Consider the following 20,755-nt stretch of genomic DNA (forward strand, 5'->3'; position numbering starts at 1 on the left):
ACTCAACTGGGGACATTGTTGGGCGGTGGAAGGAATACTTCGAGGACCTCCTCAATCCCACCACCACGTCTTCCATTGAGGAAGCAGAGACTGGGTTCTCAGAGGTGGACTCGTCCATCTCCCAAGCTGAAGTCACTGAGGTTGTTGTGAAGCTCCTCGGTGGCAAGGCACCGGGAGTGGATGAGATTCGCCCAGAGTTCCTTAAATCTCTGGATGTGCAGGGACTGTCGTGGCTGACTCGTCTCTGCAACATCGCGTGGCGGGCGGGGACAGTACCTCTGGACTGGCAGACCGGGGTGGTGGTCCCTCTCTTTAAGAAGGGGGATCGGAGGGTGTGTTCCAACTACAGAGGGATCACACTCCTCAGCCTCCCCGGGAAAGTCTATTCCAGGGTACTGGAGAGGAGGGTCCGGCCGTTAGTCGAACCTCGGATCCAAGAGGAACAATGCGGTTTTCGTCCTGGTCATGGAACACTGGACCAGCTCTATACCCTCCGCCAGGTGCTTGAGGGTTCGTGGGAGTTCGCCCAACCAGTCCACATGTGTTTTGTGGATCTGGAGAAGGCGTTCGACCGCGTCCCCCGAGATGTCCTGTGGGGGGTGCTCCGGGAGTACGGAGTCCGGGGTCCCTTGTTGAGGGCTGTTCGGTCCTTGTATTCCCGGAGCAGGAGTCTGGTTCGCATTGCCGGCAGTAAGTCGGACCTGTTCCCTGTGCACGTTGGCCTCCGGCAGGGGTGTCCTTTGTCACCGGTTCTGTTCATCATATATATGGACAGAATTTCTAGGCACAGCCGGGGGCCGGAGGGGGTCCGGCTTGGGGACCACAGAATCTCATCTCTGCTATTTGCGGATGATGTGGTTCTGTTGGCCCCATCAAGCCTGGATCTCCAGCGTGCACTGACACGGTTCGCAGCCGAGTGTGAAGCAGCTGGGATGAGGATCAGCACCTCTAAATCCGAGGCCATGGTTCTCGACCGGAAAAAGGTGGCTTGCCCCCTCCAGGTCGGTGGAGTGCCCTTGTCCCAAGTGGAGGAGTTTAAGTATCTTGGGGTCTTGTTCACGAGTGGGGGAAAGATGGAGCGTGAGATCGACAGGCGGATCGGTGCAGCGTCTGCAGTTATGCGGACGTTGTATCGGTCCGTCGTGGTGAAGAAGGAGCTGAGCCAAAAAGCGAAGCTCTCGATTTACCGGTCGATCTTCGTTCCTACCCTCACCTATGGTCATGAACTATGGGTCATGGCCGAAAGAACGAGATCCCGGATACAAGCGGCTGAAATGAGCTTCCTCCGTAGGGTGGCTGGGCGTACCCTTAGAGATAGGGTGAGGAGCTCAGTCACCAGGGAGGAGCTCGGAGTAGAGCCGCTGCTCCTCCACATCGAGAGGAGCCAGCTGAGGTGGCTCGGGCATCTATTTCGGATGCCCCCCGGACGCCTCCCGAGGGAGGTGTTTCAGGCATGTCCCTCCGGTAGGAGGCCTCGGGGCAGACCCAGGACACGCTGGAGGGACTATGTCTCTCGGCTGGCCTGGGAACGCCTTGGGGTGCCACCGGAGGAGCTGGAGGAAGTGTCTGGGGCGAGGGAAGTCTGGGCTACTCTGCTCAGACTGCTGCCTCCGCGACCCGGCCCCGGATAAAGCGGTAGCCAATGGATGGATGGATGGATGGATGGAAACAACTGTTACAGTTGTATAGTGTTGAAATTGTTCGATGGATCCCTGGGCAACAGATGATATTTGTTGCTTTCGGAATTACGATAAGAAAAACACAGAAAAATAATCCATCACTGTTCCGACAGAGCATTAAAGGATGTCAGCAGTAGGTGCTTGTCTGACCCGACGGCAAAATGCAATCAGCACAAGGTGACTTTCAAAGTTATGAACAAACACAGGGAAAACATAACTGAACATAAAAGACACCTCGAATAATGTCACAGACCATTATGAGTAAAACCTCCATGTGTGAATATTTAAATGTCTTTATCAACCACAATGTGATCACAGCAGGTGCAGCATGATGAGGAATATAATGTGCACTAATGTTCCTTATACAGTCGGCCAGTTCATGAATGCAAATTTAATTGGAAAATATAGGGGGGGGGGGGGGGGGGGGGTTCTATGGAAATACTAATACGTTTGTGGGACTAAGTGTGTGTGTGAGTTTCCATATGCTTGAGCTGGCATTTGTGCTTCAGTGCAGGGGTGTATTCACTGTGTGTACGAGTACAAAGAAGAAACACTTCTGCAAACAGTTCAAATCTATTTATATGCAAATTGGATTTTGGTTAAATGGTTTGGGGTGCCTCATGGGTTGAGTCCCTTGGTGAAATAGTGCTAGTCATAAATTATCCAAGTAAGTTATGAATCTATCAATTTTGAAACAACATTTTTCAATGGGGGTGTAACTGAGGTAAATATTAGGTTAGAGGCCCTGAGAGATGGAGCTAATTGGATTGTTTGTTGGGGAGTGGGTGGAGTTCCACAGTTTCCTGATGTTTCACCAGAAAGACGGACCAACAGACAGATCAGTTTCTACTGATGTCATTCAGTGTGACTGAGTGTGCGAATGTAGCACCTGGCACACTTGGGTTACGTTCCAGGAAGACATTATCTCGTGGGGCAGCGGAGAGGAAACAGCTATGTCGCTTCTTTGCTCCTTCACTCCGAGGCGCCACATAAGAGTGACCATTAACCCTCTCAAATGTCTCACGCACATTGTAAGCATTGGGTGGAGGAGAATCCTGGAAAGAGAAGAGAGGAGTGCAAAATAAGCCAAGTCTACAATCAGACTAACATTTCTGTGGGAACATACTATTTCTCTTGGAATTGGCTAATTTTAACATCAATGAAAATTAACCCAATGATACTGTCAAAAGTTTGGCATGTGATTAATTATACTGGCCACATTGGCACAAGAGGAGGACTTAAGAAATAATGTCAGTCACAGCGTACATTTGTTCTGTCATCACGACCAAATCCACAAGTTATCTGCAAACCTCAAGTTCCTTTGTTGGCAAATTCCAATTCACTAAACAAGACTGATGATCATCCAAAACATTATGAAACTAATAGGCTCAGTAGACATCAGGAACTATGTGTTAATCATGACACATGTTAGTCAGTGGTATAGATTGATCAGTATATGAATTCAGTACTCAAGGTTGATTTGTTGGGAGGATCAAAAATGTTGTAATGGAAAGATTTGAACGAGTGTGACAAGGATCATTGGTCTGTATCTGTCAAAAGTGAAAAAAGTTAAAAGGGGAACTGTTAACGGGGGCATAGGCAGCCACGGATCATTGCTACATGTCATCCTATGACGGGCACAGTCACTGTTTTCCAGAACTAACATCTTGGTGTCAAAAACCACAGCACACCTTCATTGAGTGGAGTCAACAAGTCACGGTTGTATTGCTGCAACCAGAGGATATAAACAATATCAGCCATGCTTCGTAACTCCATCGGAAGACCCAAGAGTTAAAACATAAATGGGAGCAAACGTGCTTCATGAAAGACAAAATGAAAATGGGTAAGTACTAAGTGATGATGAAGGATTCTGGAGGTTAGTTCTTTGGTGTCACTGGCTCGTTCCTCCCTAATATGTTACACAACTGAGAGACTCACAGCTCGGCAGAAAGAAATACATTCATTAAAAAGAACAAACGACCCATTAACCAATCTGTTATCAGAACATCAGATGGTCGTGACACACAATATCAGTATCAGCCATGTAGTTACATTCATGCATGAATATCAGTGATGAGTGAGCGTGCGCACACACACACACACACACACACACACACACACACACACACGCACACACGCTAGAATGTGCCTCCATACAAAGAGAGGACAGTGATAGAAACAAGGGTGACATTTCAAACATTTTATAGGTAATATTTCAGATAAAAGCTGCTATAACAAGATCATTACAATTGTATCCTTTAATGAATTACTAATAATTAGGAGATCAATGAACCAGGCAACATTTAATGGATCCCAGTTGAAGTGGTTTGGATCTGAAACGGGTGAATTATGTCACCTAGTTAGAAACTTGCACCACCATTGCTGCAGAGGAATCTCAGTTACCAGGGATTTGTCTTGTCGGTGTCTCTTTGAATAATTGATGTCGGAGGCTGAATATAGCTGCACGATCCACTTATCCTAAACATAGCAGAGCTGTCATTTACCTCAAACTGTCATTTCCCATCTGATGTTTTCTCCTTTTCCTCCAAGGTAGCCCCCTCTTTAATCATTGCTAACCCAGGCCTTTTGGCTTTTCATTATAAACACAGCAGGAGGAAAAGAAGGCAAACGCATGTGCACAATACAACCTCACCCTCAAACACATATGCAATCAATTTAAGGCATGCATGGAAATACACATAATTTTTGTAACGTCCAAAGCAACTGTCACACGACTGCGAAGGAAAATGAAAACCACTAACGGTGAGGGAATTGTGCTTCACCTGGTATTACTTCCTATGGATTGGTGGAAGTCTCTTGGTGAATAGACCACAACACACACACACACACACACACACACACACACACACACACACACACACACACACACACACACACACACACACACACACACACACACACACACAACACACACACACACACACACACACACCTGTGGGCACACATCTGTGGCACCCCATGGTCCATAATTATACCCAAATATGGAACAAACTACTGTTCCCAGTAGTCATCAACTATTGACAGCAGTCAGGTTGATTTTAATTACACACGCTCGACATTTAGACAGCTCAATACTCTCTCTCTCACACACATACAGACACACACACAGACACGTACCTTTTCTTAACGATTCTGTCACATTGCCCTTGACTGTCTGAAAAATATCTCGGAGTGCATATATATACTGTAGATGCCAGACACACATTTGTGGCAGGCAGTCAGCCAGTGACACAAAATAACTGAAATTAAATATTGATGCGCCGAGACAGATTGTCAGACCTGACAGTATTTTTTTTAACGAAAGCGAGCCAAGAGGAATTAAGGGGAAAAAAAAGAAAACTTTATATTTTGATATATAAAGTTAAAATGAATGCAAGATTTGAAAAGCTCCAGTTAATCACGACCATGTAGACCTGTGGGTCAATTATAATGTAAAATCACTAAAACATGACATCTTGATAAATATCAAATTTACCAACAAGTAAATACTAAATTACTTAAAAAGAGAACTGGAGTGAAAAGCATATATCGATTGAAAAACAACATGCCATGAAGTTGAAATTGCAAGGTCACTGAGCAGATGAATAGAGTTAGGACTTCGTTCTTCTCAATGAAGATCAACAAAATTGTGATGCAGTGATGTGATGATTGAAAAGTGTATGTCTCCTTTTTGAGCGGGTGACCTGTCTTCGACAGGTCGAGTTTGCTTTTCACCCTATGCTGGCTGGGATAGGCTCCCGCCCCTTGTGACACTATTCCGGTTTAAAAGGGTTTGGAAGATGGATGGATGTGTATCCATGTCAGCTATTGTGCACTGAACTTGACACTGCTGCAGAACTTCTCTAATATTGATAAAACTGGTTTCTTTCTTGTGTCAGGTCACGAGTGCAGTTGCACATTCCTGTCTCTCTACTGTCTCTGCCAATGTGTCTACTGTATTGTGTACATCTCTGTGCAGCACACAATTTATTCATGAAAAGTATTTGAAATACACAACTCAGAACTCCGTTATCTTGACCAAGTATTGTGAACGACTGGCAACAAGAATTTCTCCATCTCCTCCATACAAGAAAGTAGCACTTTCTATCTAATTAGTATTATAAAGAATGTGAGTCCTTCTCTTCAGTATTCAGTCATTTCTAACATTGAAAATACACTAGTATTTTCTACTGTCACGTTTAAATGATACAAAATGGAACACGTGCTCACGGTTAAATGGACAGTTTTACAAAGAGTTTGAAATTGAAACGCAACCACAAAAGAATGTGTTTTCTTTTTTATCTTCTGACAGTATCGCCTTTCCTTCCCCACCATGTTCTCTCACACTAATGAGTCAAGTACACCTGACAGCTGCAATACTAACAATTTGGCAGTATGTACAGTGACATGACAGCTTTGACTAATGACCGCGCGTGTGTATGTGTGTGTGTGTGTGTGTGTGTGTGTCCATCATTTCCCATTCTTCATGCTGTCATTACTCTTAATGCCTTTTATTTTCCCTTGCAGAACAGAATTCTATTTTCAGCTTCCATATTTACATATAATTCATCGTTGTTGAGGAAATAATAATTTTTAACTATGTACATGTGCTAACGCAGTTGTGTGGATGCATGATGGGTGCACACGTGTACACGTGTATAAGGCATCTCCACCACACAAGTGCCTATGACACATTCCCATATTCATTAAAAAAAAAAATGTCAGCACCGCTGTGCTCTGTCAGGGTAAGCTCTGATTCATTTGGCATTTTCTTCACAGGTTAAAAATAAACTTGGTCTCGAATTTGGCTTCTCCATATTGAAGCTAAAAATCTGGGAGGTTGACACTTGTCTCAGGCCAAATTATGAATCTTTTATGGTAACTATTAATAAAAAATGTTCTGCAGACGTGAAACTGCAGTCCAACTGTGAAAAAAATGTGACAAATGTTATTGGATTTGGTTTTAAAAAGCTGCTCAGCAGCAATTGCAATAAAGTTCTATTTGATCCTCAATTTGTATACTATGTGTTAAAAAAAATACAATGAACTGAAGTTCCTCAGGGAGAAATAAAAAAACAATTGGCAGGCAGGAGCTTCAGCAAGTTAAATGTAAATATAAATATCAAACAGTTTATCCATGGCTGCAGTGTGGTTACCAACTTACAAAATGAGGTGAGCATCTCTCTTTTTTTTTTTTTTGACTACACGTACACCTTTAGTTTAGCAGCTTCTGCTTGCTTTAAGTATCTTTTTTATTTTTTGTGAGTTTGTTCTTGCTTAGTAATTCCCTCTCATATGTAATCCAAACTCCTTGTATAGTTTGGATGCACAGAAAGGAGCCCAACCGGAGTCAAAGCAAAGAGAACACAAACCACAACACCACCATGCTTAGTAAACCAGCCATTAGAAGTCATCAAAAAAGTCCAAAGGAGCTGGTGCTTCTCGACATAAGATGTTTTTTCAGGGCTATTTATTTGGTCAGAGTAAGTATTATGGTACCATTTTATAAAGAGAGGTATGAGTAATGCTTGTGAGTGGAAAAAAAACATCGGAAATCTGAGTCATAATTTGAAGGTCATAAATGCAGCTTTATGGGAGCAGACAATACTTGTAATATACGTGTAAAGACTGGCAGCATCATTTTCTATCGACATAAGTATGATTAACATGCAAGTGGCTGAGATGTACAGCCTTCGTATCATTTAGGACTGTTTATAAAATAACTTTAAGCACTATACTATAATGTCATTATGAGTGTGACAATTTACAGGTTTTATTTGTGGTATACCTCTTTTTTTTCTTTCAAAAAAGTGGCCTTCATCTCACAGTGTATGCTGTTTTATGTTACCTATGAAGACATAACATTCAAATGAGAAGGGAGCACAACATTTGTTTGCTTGCTTTCCTCTAAGACTTGACTATCGATGTCATTGTGTCATAAGCACAGCTGGTGTCTCATCACAGAGTCTGATAACCATCTGTCTGATTTCAGCAGGGAAGGTATGGCTGGTGTCACAAGGCCTTAATGAGGTTTTAGACAGGTCTTCAATATGGATGGAATGACAGAGGGAAACCATATGGGTCCCATTTGCTTCCTATTCAGACCTTATAGGCTGCAGTTAGTTGAACAACTTGCTGACGGCAACACTTTTCTGCTGTGTTTTGTAATGTTGTCCATCTTTCTACTTTATTTCTATCCTCGCTCATATTTGTATGTTTGCTATTATCGCGCTACCTTGTTTGTTTCTCATTTGTATTCCATTGCTTTAGCTATTCAAAAAAAATTGCATCTTTCTTTACATTTCTCTCACTTTATCCATATACCTTCTACTATAAGTTTAGCTTTACTGTAATGCTGTGAAAACTGCTCATTTTCCTGATCTTGCAGAGCAGCTCAGTTTCACTCACCTCACATCACCTCATGTCATATTTGCATGTATACATGCATTACTAATCAGATTTTTGAGAAACATCAGTATGGGGGGGATTAGACTTCATCTCAGGTGAACCAGAGTGGGTCTAAGCCCAGATCAGTTCCACACCAGGAGTTAGCTGTCTCCCTCAGTCTTATTTATGTAGTAATCAGTGAGCTGTCTGAGGAGTGTGGCAGGTTTAGAAGGCTGTATAAACATTGACATCCACAGCTGGGGCCATCCGAATCTGCAATACATCCAGCAGTGGCCCAGAAGGCCTGGTTGAGTAAACACCCGGCCCGGGCCTTTCACATTACACTTTCCTGGGCCGAGCTCTCCTCATCCTCCCCCTGGCTGCCAGTCTGGTAGACTGCCTGCTTGGCTCCTAAAATCATCACCTGCTACTACAGCTGTCCATAGCCAAATACACAGAAAACACCCAGCTGCTGTATAAAATGGCTGCACGTTCACATCTGCACATGGTTGCGCGTATATAGAAATGCATGAAACACGCAGCTGCTGGCCACAGCTGGTGCCCATGTTTTGGACAGAGAAATATACATGTAGGCATGCGTGCGCACACAGTGGACACAGCTGCTTACCACATGTGGAGAGAGAGAGAGAGAGAGAGAGAGAGAGAGAGAGAGAGAGAGAGAGAGAGAGAGAGAGAGAGAGAGAGACTGGGAATGGAGTGGAGTGGAGAATGGAATTGGGAACAAAAGGGGGCACAAATTTACCAAATGACAAGGAGTTCATAATGGAAAATAAACTGTTAGGATTAGGGGGGGAGGGGGATGAAAAGAAAATGAAGCTGAGCAAACTGGCAGCATAAGTAGAACGCACTCTACATAATAGAGTGAGACAGGATCAAATTAAAGATCCAGACCTGGTCACATCTCTCTGTCCCTAATCCAATTTAGAAGTAAAAAATAAGTTTTTAATTTGTTTAAATAATGATCTACTTTCTGGGCAGTGTCACAGGTCTGCAGGTATCTGCTGACAATTCCATTATTCTCAGATAAATAATTACAAATGGGAGCCAATCTCTCACATGTCACTTCCAAAAGTAGGTCGATACAAATGAAATTTGACAGGCAAAGCATCATTTCAATGGTAGAGTGAACAGGTGCTGCAGAAAAACTTCACTCATTCAATTAGTGACATTTCACATCAAGCCCTGTAGAAACGCTGAGACCTCATGATATATATTCATTTGAATATTCCTTTGAGACTGATAATAAAAGTGATAGAGAAACAGACAATAAATAAATGTCTGTGATTTTGTCAGAAAAACAATATTGGAATCTATAAGTTCCATTTATGATAGAAAAGTATCTATAATATTGTTTTGTTTTGTACTTTATGTAAGGATTTTGTAATTTTCCATGAAGCATCACTTCATAGAAAGATCACAAGAGCAATTAACAGTCAAAGCCTAAAATAACAAGAATGTGACGGAAAACAAGAGAAAAAGTTACCTAACACATTTGTTCAGCACGTCTTCACTGCAAGTGCTAAACACTGCAAAGCTGTCTTTCCCTTATGTCATATTCTGTGAGTTTGTGCATATTAAATCATTGAAACGCACCCCAGTGTGTTTAATTCCAGGTTTATTTGTGATGTTGGTAAACTGTGTGGGAAATTAATCTCAATCTGTAATCGACCAGTCAACTTAGATCTGGGTAAATTAGATAAATGGATTAATGGAAGTGGATCTTGAATTCATAAAGTTTAATATTGACCTTTTTTAAGTTTTTTTTTTATTTTTTTTAATCACATAACACACATACTCTATGTTTGACAGTTGAGAGTACATAAATTATTTATCATTGAGGAAAGAGAGTATGTGTTTGCAGGATGTGTGAATGTTGGACTTCATCTAAATGAGAATGCTGCGACCAGAACATATGTGAAGTATTTTGTATATGGCCCTCTAAACATGTTTTTTTGTGAATTTGTGTCGTGTTTATCCACCTTCATTTGTAAGATGTCTTTTCTTCTGATTCACAGACAGTTTGTGAGGACAAGCTATTTCTCACATGGCTCATTTTACAACAGCAAAACAGCAAGGAGGTAACAATAACCAGGACTTCACAGCGAGAGAGAAGGAGATGGAAAAAGAGAAAAAGAATTTCAAAGAGCGTATGTGATCTTTTCCTTCAAGCAATAACTTAGAGAGCAACCACACATCATAAAACCCGAAAGTGCAACACAGACAAGTTCTCCATCTGTGCCCTATTACACATTTTAAGACTTGTTTTGCTCACTTTTTTCTATGTCGCTCTCTGTTGCTCATGTATGCAGCCCCCCTTTCCACATTTCGTCCTCAATTCTTTCCTTTTATTGTCTTGGTGATCTCTCTTTTCTCTTATATTTGGCCTCACCCTCGACTTCTCCCCACACATTATTTCTTTGTGAATGAAAAATACTACATGCATCAAACCAACTCAAAAGAGGAAAAACACAATCATGTACTGTGGTCTATGACTGTGGTTCAGTGCAGCCTTCCTGTATAAAGTTAGCATGATGAGTTTAGCCCCACAATTGAGAATATGTAGATAAACTATTCTGGGATTTCAAACTGTAGGTAGACCTAGGTGTGTGTGTGTGTGTGTGTGTGTGTGTGTGTGTGTGTGTGTGTGTGTGTGTGTGTGTGTGTGTGTGTGTGTGTGTGTGTGTGTGTGTGTGTGTGTGTGTGTGTGTGTGTGTGTGTGTGTGTGTGTGTGTGTGTGTGTGTGTGTGTGTGTGTGTGTCTTGTACCATTACGGTAAATGATTTGTATCTATACATTGCTTTTTCACCACTTCCACACCACAGCAGTCTCAGAGCTTCCAATGTCCTCAATCAGCCATTGTGTGTGTGTGACAAACAAAGCAAGAAGCTCCACCAATTCAGTGGCAATATTAGGGCTCAAACCAGCAACATTTGGATTGGAAAACAAGCCGCCCAACCTGTCAAGCCACAGTCATCCAAGCATGAAGGCCTGACAACTTGTCCAGAGAGTTTCTTCCTTTTTGCCCAGTGTTAGCCTGCACCGGGTAATCAACACCTCAAGTTGGATAAAGCAAGCATAGAAAATAGATGAATGGATATCACAGGGGAGCAAAGAAATCTACGATACCTCACATTTGAAAGTGTTATGAGGTAATATGGGGCAATTACTTCAACAGAATAGTGTGTTTCTCATTCCAGTCACAGTCCAAATAGCCTTCAAAGGTTCTGAGCATTCCACATATCTCAACTTGGCTTTGCTTTGAGCAACACCAGTACAACAATCAGTAGGATAGAGCGTCAGTCTAAACATCTAATTTCTATACTCACTTTGTTCAACTTAAGATCACAGAGAGCAAGAGCAAATCCTAACCGTATGCACATTTACACATACTTTATAGGTCATTTTGAGTCACCAATCACCCTTTGATTGTAGGATTAACCAGAGGACCCAGAGAAAAAAAAATCCTGTGGCCGTGAACAGGGGTTGAGGTGAGAGTGCTAACCACTACAATATCGTGGAGCATTCTGAAACTTTTTATTGTGCTGAATATTGCTGAAGATCGTTAACATCAAAACCTCTAGAATCCACCGGCGAAGCACCAACCATTTATCTCTTTGCTCGTCTTTATTCATCCCATACTGTGAACAACCTCAGGTTATAGTAATTGTACAGATCACACTTAGATCCAGGTAAATGGCTCAATTCCAGACTTTTAAAGGACGGCGAATTAACTTTAATGCTTTTGCATGAAAGAGAATAAAAGCCCTGTGTTTAGGAGCCCAGACAATGCCCCAAATAGTCTTTAAATAACAAATATACAGCTGAAAGCGAGACTCACAGTAGATTAGGATAAATCACTGAACCTGCAGCTTTTACTTCAGACAATTCTCTTTATTGTAAAGGGTAAATCCATTCTGAGAATCCTACTGAAGACACAGGGGGCTGAAATGCTAAGCAAGGTACCTCGCTTATTTAAATATAATGGACTTTATAAATGCTATTTTTCATACAAAAGCTTTCTTGTACTTTTCTTCTGTGAGGTTTTTTTTTCCAATTGTAAAAGAACAACATGCAGAGAAAGCCTTCAAGGAGCATTAATATTGCAGGGGCACTGCGCACACTCGCCACGAAACAGCAAGCTCTTGATGGCTCAAGTGTTTAACATGGGGAGCATTTTGTTTGACTTCCTCCACCCCCCGTGTCACAAGGTGTAAAGGACAAGAACAGTTCATTTCTAAGCTGGCTTACAATAATGTTGATGCTTTTGGTGTCGCATTAAGGATGGATTTACTGGATTTGTCCTCCCTCAGCTTATAAACTATGAAGTGGCAGTTATCAATAATAACTCAGTAACCTCCATCACAACAGGTGGAGGCCTTAGCGATCAGCCACATGCATCGACTGCCTTCTTGTTATTCACGTCTGTTTAGTTCTCATTCAGGTTTTGACCCCGCCTCTGTCTCTCGTTTGCCAAGCTGACTGTTTTTCTATGTGCCAACCACAAATTCCTGACAATTGTGCTTTCTTGCTTTCTGCAAGTGTAAAGTTGTTTTATTCAGAAAGGTGTTTGCCCTGTGATGGACTGGCGACCTGTCCAGGGTGTATCCTGCCTTCAGCTCCAGTCCCGTGAGAATAACTTTCACACATGCACTCAAATTCACACCGAAATACTCTTTTTTTGCAGCACAATATAATTTAGTACAATACTATACTATACACTTTATTGTTGCTGTTGGGAATGCAGACAGAATCTGAAATACTGTATTTTGTACATAACAAAACTACTCACTAACTACTCTATAAGAGGCAGACAAGAAAGCAAAGCAAACTACAATATAATATATATTTCACAGAGCCATTACAACAAAAATTGTTAAGTATATCTAAATATATGTTTTAACAGTTATATCATAAGTTGCGAGGCATTTTATGAAGGATGAAGCAAAGGAACATTCACGAAGGAATTTTGTCTGCCAATGTCTATCCAAATTGTTTGATTCAAAAAGTCACACATATCAGACTGGCAAGACAGAAAATGAGAAACAGATAGAAACACAAGAAAGTAATGCAGGAGGCAAAAACAGAGAAATTAAAACAGATATGCACTTCCCAACACACAGTTATCACAGCTGCTTCTCACGAGCTCTCTTGCTAACCTGCTGTTGTTACATTAGCTGTTTTGGGGGAAATGTGCGACGTGAATGACACAACACACACCTGTAGGCCAATTTAAGACATCAGAACTGCCTGCAAATGTTCAAATGATGTGACTGCTGTGTCAAAAAATGAAAACAAACCAAGACAAAAACAAACAGAAAGAGAAATAAAGCACAGGTTCTTACTCAACATTCCAGCAATGTCCCATGATGGTCAAATACACACGAGAGCACACGCCTGTTAAAGCAAATTGCTACAATTTGCCACACATTCCCTGAGATGGCCGATAAAGCAATTGTTGCCATGATAATGCTTCGAAGCGGGAAAATCTTTTCTCGTTGTATTATAACCTGCTGTGCGATGATGTGGATTTTGATAAGCCTTTAAACTCATGGATCTATTCATAGAATCAGCCTGCCTTCCACAACAGTGCATACCCTTGTGGTAATTTAAGACTGCACTGTTTTAGGTGTTAAGGTCCAGTTAGTGGGCAAGGAGTTGTGTTTATGTGTGTTGGATTACAATTTAAGTTGAAAATGATCCAGGCTGGCCAAGTTAAACTCATCAGAAGACAGTTTTACTGGAGCTTCCTGGTTGGGGATAAGCAGTGTGGGTAAATTAACAGCCATGGTGATCCACTAGCACACGGAGTGACTCACAAAATCAATACCATTGCTTTGCAGCTACAAACAGATTAAAAAGAATGAGCAAAGTGCTAGAGAGACGAAAAAAAACTTCTATCAGAAAGACTAGCCAATATAACTGATGAAATTGACAACACACACACGCACACACACACACGCACGCACGTCTTCCTTTTCTCTCCATCAAATCCATGAATTGTTTAGAAGATATTCAGCAGAGCATGGTGGGCACGTTACTGTCTGAAGCCTCGGGGCAGAGGTATCACTGAGGAATTCTCACTCAATCACTTAATTGTACATGTGCGTGTGTATGTCTCACTATAATATATGTGTGTGCATTAACAAAGGCTTGCAAGTGGACCCATCCATTAATGTGTTCTGGGTGTGCACTCTGAGAATTATTGAGCTAATATTGGAGTGTTAATATGTATATTCTGAATGTGTGTGTGTGTGTGTGTGTGTGTGTGTGTGTGTGTGTGTGTGTGTGTGTGTGTGTGTGTGTGTGTGTGTGTGTGTGTGTGTGTGTGTGTTCAAAATCTCACAGGGATTCACATCATCATCATTACCCTGACAGCTGACAGTAAAATCCATATCAAATCTATAAGTCCATTTTCCTGTTTTTGTTCCATTCTTTCATCACCCGACTCCCTTGTCTCCCATAAATAGAGGCTGCACTGTGACATGCCATTAGCTGTCCACAGATATATCATAAAAATGCAATGAAACACAGAGACAAAAAGTCAATAAGTGACAAACTCTGGGCCTCTGCATATCTTGCAACTCGCATACTTCAAGAAAATGTTGCCCATGGCCTTCAACGCAACTGTCACACATGTTGACTCACATGGCTTTTCTTTATAGATAACATTTGTGTAATTTCTCACTCCTTTCCACCATTTTTCCATTGACCTTTTTTTTAATTTCTAAATTGTTTTCCTTCGCTCTGTTTTTCCTGCTCCAACCCTGTCAATCTCACCTAGTTCTTTCACAGCGTGACGCCACCTCCTGTGTTTTCTTCCATTCAGTTTATTCTGCAGAGCCAGGCAGTGATGCTGCTCTTCAGTTGTACAAATGTATGTTTAGCAAACACCCTAATTATCTCAACCAGAGCTAATAGGATAGATAATTACACATTACAAACAGATGCTCTTCCATTCTCTTTTGTCTTTCCTTCATTCCCTCCCACTGCTTCTTCCATTCAGTTTCATCTCTCCTTTAACTTTCTCTTTTTCTCAAACCCATTATGTGCAACATCTTTTTTTTTTTAAGAGCAATATGTTTGTTTTCCAATTGTCATCAACATAAATGAGGCTTTCTATGACTGCATCAACACTGCTCCATCAATTCTGTCCGATTTGCTGCATCAGAAATGTAACAAACTACGAAATACGATTTTTATACTGTATTCGATTAGAAAAAGACAGAAGGGGAAACATTTAGTTTTCACATCGGTACAGCATGTTGTAAGTGCATCCAGTGTCAGGGGAAGGAGGCGGTTTGCGGATGGACCCAAGAGTTCTATAAAAACCAGGTTTATTGCAGTCCAGGGAACACAAGAAAACGCAGGAGACACAAGGGCGACGAGAGGAGCGACAAGTTGACGAGACAAACTGACAAAGACAACTGAGGGAGAGGGTTTAAATACACAAGGGAAGCACACAGGGGGAACACAATGATAGGAGCACACAGAGGGAGAAGGCCATTGGTTAATTGGAAACACGAGGTAAGACACAGAGGGACAGACACAGAGACCTGACAGTCAGGGCCTATCTTTTTTTTTTATAGTCACAAGGTGTGAGAAGTTGCTGTCTTGAGTTGAGAATTGTCTGTTTTTCTGTTTTCGTAATTATTTCGACTTTGCTGATGTACAGCAAAGTACAATTTAAGTTACAGTTTGTTTATTTTTCTTAAAAACTGTTTAAATATTTTCTATCTGATTCTACCAAGTTGGTTACAGAGAGAAAGGAAAAATATAACGTTTTTCCTCGTCACTATAACAGATATTAATTCTTTTTTTGAACAGATATCAATAAAAAAAAAAATTTTAAAAGAAAAGAAATATCTTTGACCGGCAGAGGCATTGCTTGGTTGAACATTAGTTTTGGAAGACCAATTTCAAGCAAAGAGTTCATTAAATAATTGCAATTCCATTTAGTTTAGAAGATGGATGGATGGATGGCTGGATGGATGGATGGATGGATGGATGGATGGATGGATGGATGGATGGATGGATGGATGGATAAAGAAAACAGATGTCAAATAGGTTCATCCGAGTTGCCAAAGAATCAGATTCTTTCTTGTTAGTTCTGTTGATGTTACATGTCACACAAGAGCAAAGCATCTGTTTTTGGGCCATTTCCCAACATTTTATTGCATATTACAATTAAGTTTTTTTTTTTTGTTTTTTTTAGATACCTCTATAGCGCTGGATTATGGAATAATGTAATAAATGTTCAACTCATTATGTAATAGCGTCACATTTTGTAATAAAACTCTTGAACACTTTTTTTAAAGAAACTTTGCCACATTTAAGAATAACTTCTTACATATTGCAGTTATTGCAAAATGTGGTACCTACAATCTGCTTTCAAAAAATAAATGGCTAGTGGAAATACTGATTGGCTTGTAACTTTAAAAATCTACAAGCCACAATGGCATGTGATTTAAAAAGCGGATCCCTGCATTCCACCATGGCAATGTTGGCAGGATATGACCAAAATCAAAAAGTGACATAATTCTAGTCCAACTGAATCATAGTTTTTCCTCATTATTAAACATAGGACCATGTCTATGGATAAAAGGCAACATTTATGATATAATGCACCAAATTATTAAATTTTCTTGCCCAAAAAAATGGAACACCCACATTTTGTGACAACTGTTGCAGTATATATAACAAGTTATTACATAAGCGACAAAGTTTATTATAAAACGTGTTTAAGACTTTCATTACAAAATGAGTTGAAAAGGTATTACATTATTACATTACACAACATCATTACGTAACATCGCTTAACTATATTTTCAATAATATGCCTGCTTGCAGAGCTTGCTTGTTTGTTTGTTTTCGACAGTGACAGTGCGTGTAGCTCAAGCATTTTGCACTGATGGATGATCTGACTTAAACACCGTGGTTTGCTGAATCCCAGTTTGGACTGTACAAAACCCGGCCACCAGTCCACATGTTGTTCTGCACTAATGGTTATTTATGGAGCGGGACATTGGAAGTCTGCAAGTTCAAAGAATCAGTGGGAGACTTTTATTATATGCCGGACACACGGGGCGATTAAATATTCAACAATGACTTGGTGCATTTCCCAGTGGCAGTTCCTCCAGCCTGGTTCGTGTTCCACACAAACATAATTGGCAATGTTTGCAGGTGGGGAGCCGTGGAGGTGCTAGTGAAAAGAAGCTGCTTACTTTTCAAACATGTTTTGGAGGTAGTTAATGCTTGTCTGCAGCCCAACGTAGCAGGGACAACTACTCCAGTGCCCATTCTGGACTTTCTAAATTGGGGAAATTCCGGGGGTGTGTGTAACAAAAATCTGATTTATTTTTCAAATTAAAATAAGATGTAGCGAAATAGAAAACAAATCCCAAATTGGATTTTTGGCTGCTTTTCAGAGACGCAATATTATCACACGCCCCAAACTTTTTTGCTGGTAGTACCTTTGAGTACTGCATGGAGGAGATCTGAGACTCCACACAGAGCCTCCTTTATGACCAGTTAATGAAAAATCACCCGGGGACATCTTAGCTGTAACAGTTAGCCACATGCTGCGTACAGCCCTGGCTGTATGCGTGGCAACAGTCCCCCCCCACTGAGCCGGATATTACGAGACTCTAATCAGGAAACAATCGCAATCACATGAAGGAAGTCAAATTTTAGAGAGAAGAAAGGTGTACATCTCTATAATCTAGCACCTGTACGGACATTTAAATCCTTTGTACTTTAAAGTAAAAGCTTCTGACGCTGGTAACTGTGAAAATTTGGGTGAAATCATTTATACTGCAGTGCTTTTGAAACAGGAAATATGAAAGAAGTGCTCTTTCAGCTGAAATGACACAAGTTGTTTTTGTAGACATCTTATCTGACTTTGAACAGATGTTAATACATTCTTCTCTCCGTTCTATGAGCTGCAGCCTTTTTACATTCCAGATCTTTTGTTGCGCAGTGACAAAGTCCAGCTTATGATCATTTATTCTGTCCGCAATATAAATTTCAAATCTGTTTATTATTCAATGAATCCCCTTCAGAATGATCATACCGTGGTTAGATGTATTTTGAATGACAGGTGGGCCATGGTTTATTTAAGCTGGTCTGTGGTGTCTTATCTGGTGGTGTGCCATCAAGGGATACTTAAATCCCTGACAATGTGAATCAAACACAACTCAACTAGTTCAAATATTTGAAGCTATGACAGATCTGTGCTATAGCTATAGGTCTGGATCTGATAGGAGCTGATTACCTGTCTGAGGAGAAGTGAAAGTCAGACATTTTGTTGGAAGTGACAGATAAAACAGGAAAGGTGATTATGAGTGGAGCATATTTTAAGTGGGAGTTTGCATTAGGCTCACACTTTGATCGAGTACCTTTTCATTTTTTTTTCATTTGATCTTCACTCTTTTTTTTTTCTGAAGTAATTTTTTTTCCATCTTCCTACAATTTTCTTTTCTTTTTTTTGCTTTCATTCCATTTTTTTCATGCCCCTCCACTGTTTCCACATTCAATCTTCCTCTTTCAACCTTTCCTGATACTGACCTTTCTATTACAGAGGTCGTAGAATGCCCTTAGGCTGCGCTGGGAGAGTAAACTGGTGGAATTTAATTTGGACCTGTGTTTCCACCTGAGGCCGTGAAAATCCTCTCCTCTCTTCTATAAATCAGTGAAGTATTGGCCTGTCCCTTGAAGCGACAGGAGAGATGTTCGACTGGGTATTTTGTCAGTCAGTTTTTTCAAACATGTTGCTGCATTACGTCACCTCTGCCAGTGTTGCACTGTTTTCACTGCTGGCTGCTGGATGCACTCCTGCACACTAAATGAGCGGAGGGGGTTTTCAGTGGAAAAGGACATTGGTTCAGTAATAAGGTGTCAATCCATTAGGGAGAATTTTGTGTATAAGATTAAAAACTGAAAATACATAACTTGTCTTATGCGCTTGCTGTTATACCAATTAGGATATTACTACAAACAAGTACCATAAGGGGCCGCATGTTTCCCTCAGGCGTGGGGAATTACGTTTCATGTATTTCCGGTTTCCTCCCACAGTCCAAAAGCATGTAAGGTTGATTGGTTAGTTCACATCGATGGGTGTGAATCAGAATCAATTTGATCGTAATTATGCATATGTTTCCATATGTGCAAAGACATTGCAGTTGGAAGTCCCGGATGTTTGGCAAAAAGAAAAAGGCATAAAATAGACTTTTAAGAAGGTGAAAACACAATGAACTCAGATAGTACATATACATTGTGAATGTGTGTGGTTGTCTGTCTCTGTGTGTTTGCCCTGTGATGGACTGGAGACCTGTCCAGAATGTATTTTGCCCTCGCCCATAGTAAGCTGGGATTAGTTTCAGCGCTCCATGACCCTGCAAAGGATGAAATGTTATAGAAGATGAATGGATGGAAGTACTATAAGCCATTGAAAGTGTACCTCTGGTATTTGAAACATCCCTAACTGAATAGCAGTCCAACCCTATAACAGTTGCATTGATCTGGAAGCAAATTATTTATTTATTACATTTTATTTATCTAGCTATCCAGCTTCTAAATTGTCTGGTTCTACTCAGAGTTGCAGGGTGTTTGTTGGAGCTGACGGCAGCGGACTATAAGCAAATTCAATGTACAGATTGCTCGTCCATGACAGGGAAAACAAGAGAATCAGGCTACCTCAGATTTAAACATACCGGCAGTGTCACCCATTATACAGAAATCCATGTATTTGGACTGTGACAGGAATCCGGACTGCCTGGATAAAACCCCAAACATGTCCTGAGAGAATATGCACAGCCCTATAAGCCCAGGATTGGTAGTAAGGCAACAGTGCTAACCATTGCAGACAGGTTTTTTTTTGTCCATAATATTGGCTTTTGGGTGGATTTTTCATGTTTTGATCAATCCAACTTGACATGTTCAGGTACATTGTTCGTCAATATTCCTGGGCCCTTTATCTAATTTTAGAAGAGGCCATTCAATGAAATGACTTGTTGATGATTTGGAATATGCAACGGAAGTAAGAAAAGAAGCTACTCTGGTGAATGTGATGCTGTCAGAGTTGCTGATTGTTGGGATTTTTTTTTATATATATACTTGTGACCTAAATAATCGTTGTTTGCATTGAATAGCATTGAAATAACTTCTAACAGTGCAACTGCATAGTCGAACCGTAAGAGGCTGATAATTGCTCCAACATGAGCAAACAATTACTTTAAAAGCATGATCAACTGATCTTCCAGAATAATGTTGAACACTATATTGGTCAATTATATGACAATGATTAAATAATACCAAGCTAAACCTGTGGCGTACCTTCAGGTCTATGGGTTGAAAGACTATTTTTACATTTCCTCGACTTATGAAGTTGAAGTCTTACTTTATTGGTATTATATCAGGTGGACAGATCTATCATAATGTCCTAAATTTTTTTATTTTATGTCCACCGTTGTGATCTATTGCACAGTCTATTGCAAGTAGTCAAATATATAAAAATGAGATGACATGAGGTGGGAGCACCAAACTCAATCATACTGTATCATGGCGAGGCACAGCCGCTATGGTTATGTGGCGCATTTCAAACTCAAGGTAACTCAATGTGCTTTATATGATCAAAAGTAAATGGATTTCATTTATATAGCGTTTTTCTACTG

At 40.8% G+C, this 20,755-nt stretch overlaps 1 protein-coding gene across 1 annotated transcript in view; it reads right to left on the reverse strand.

The window, feature by feature from the left end:
• The window catches only part of stpg2 (sperm-tail PG-rich repeat containing 2), a gene marked incomplete at both ends in the record, with an annotated part of 64,369 nt that overhangs the window by 11,829 nt on the left and 31,785 nt on the right, over nt 1–20,755 (reverse strand). Inside the window, one exon of the mRNA XM_080499999.1 lies at nt 2,569–2,734. Coding sequence (XP_080356125.1) covers nt 2,569–2,734 — 166 coding nt within the window. The remainder of the gene's footprint in view (nt 1–2,568; nt 2,735–20,755) is intronic.

This window comes from Blennius ocellaris, assembly GCF_963422515.1.
Source record: "Blennius ocellaris genome assembly, chromosome: 7".
NCBI classification, from domain to species: domain Eukaryota; kingdom Metazoa; phylum Chordata; class Actinopteri; order Blenniiformes; family Blenniidae; genus Blennius; species Blennius ocellaris.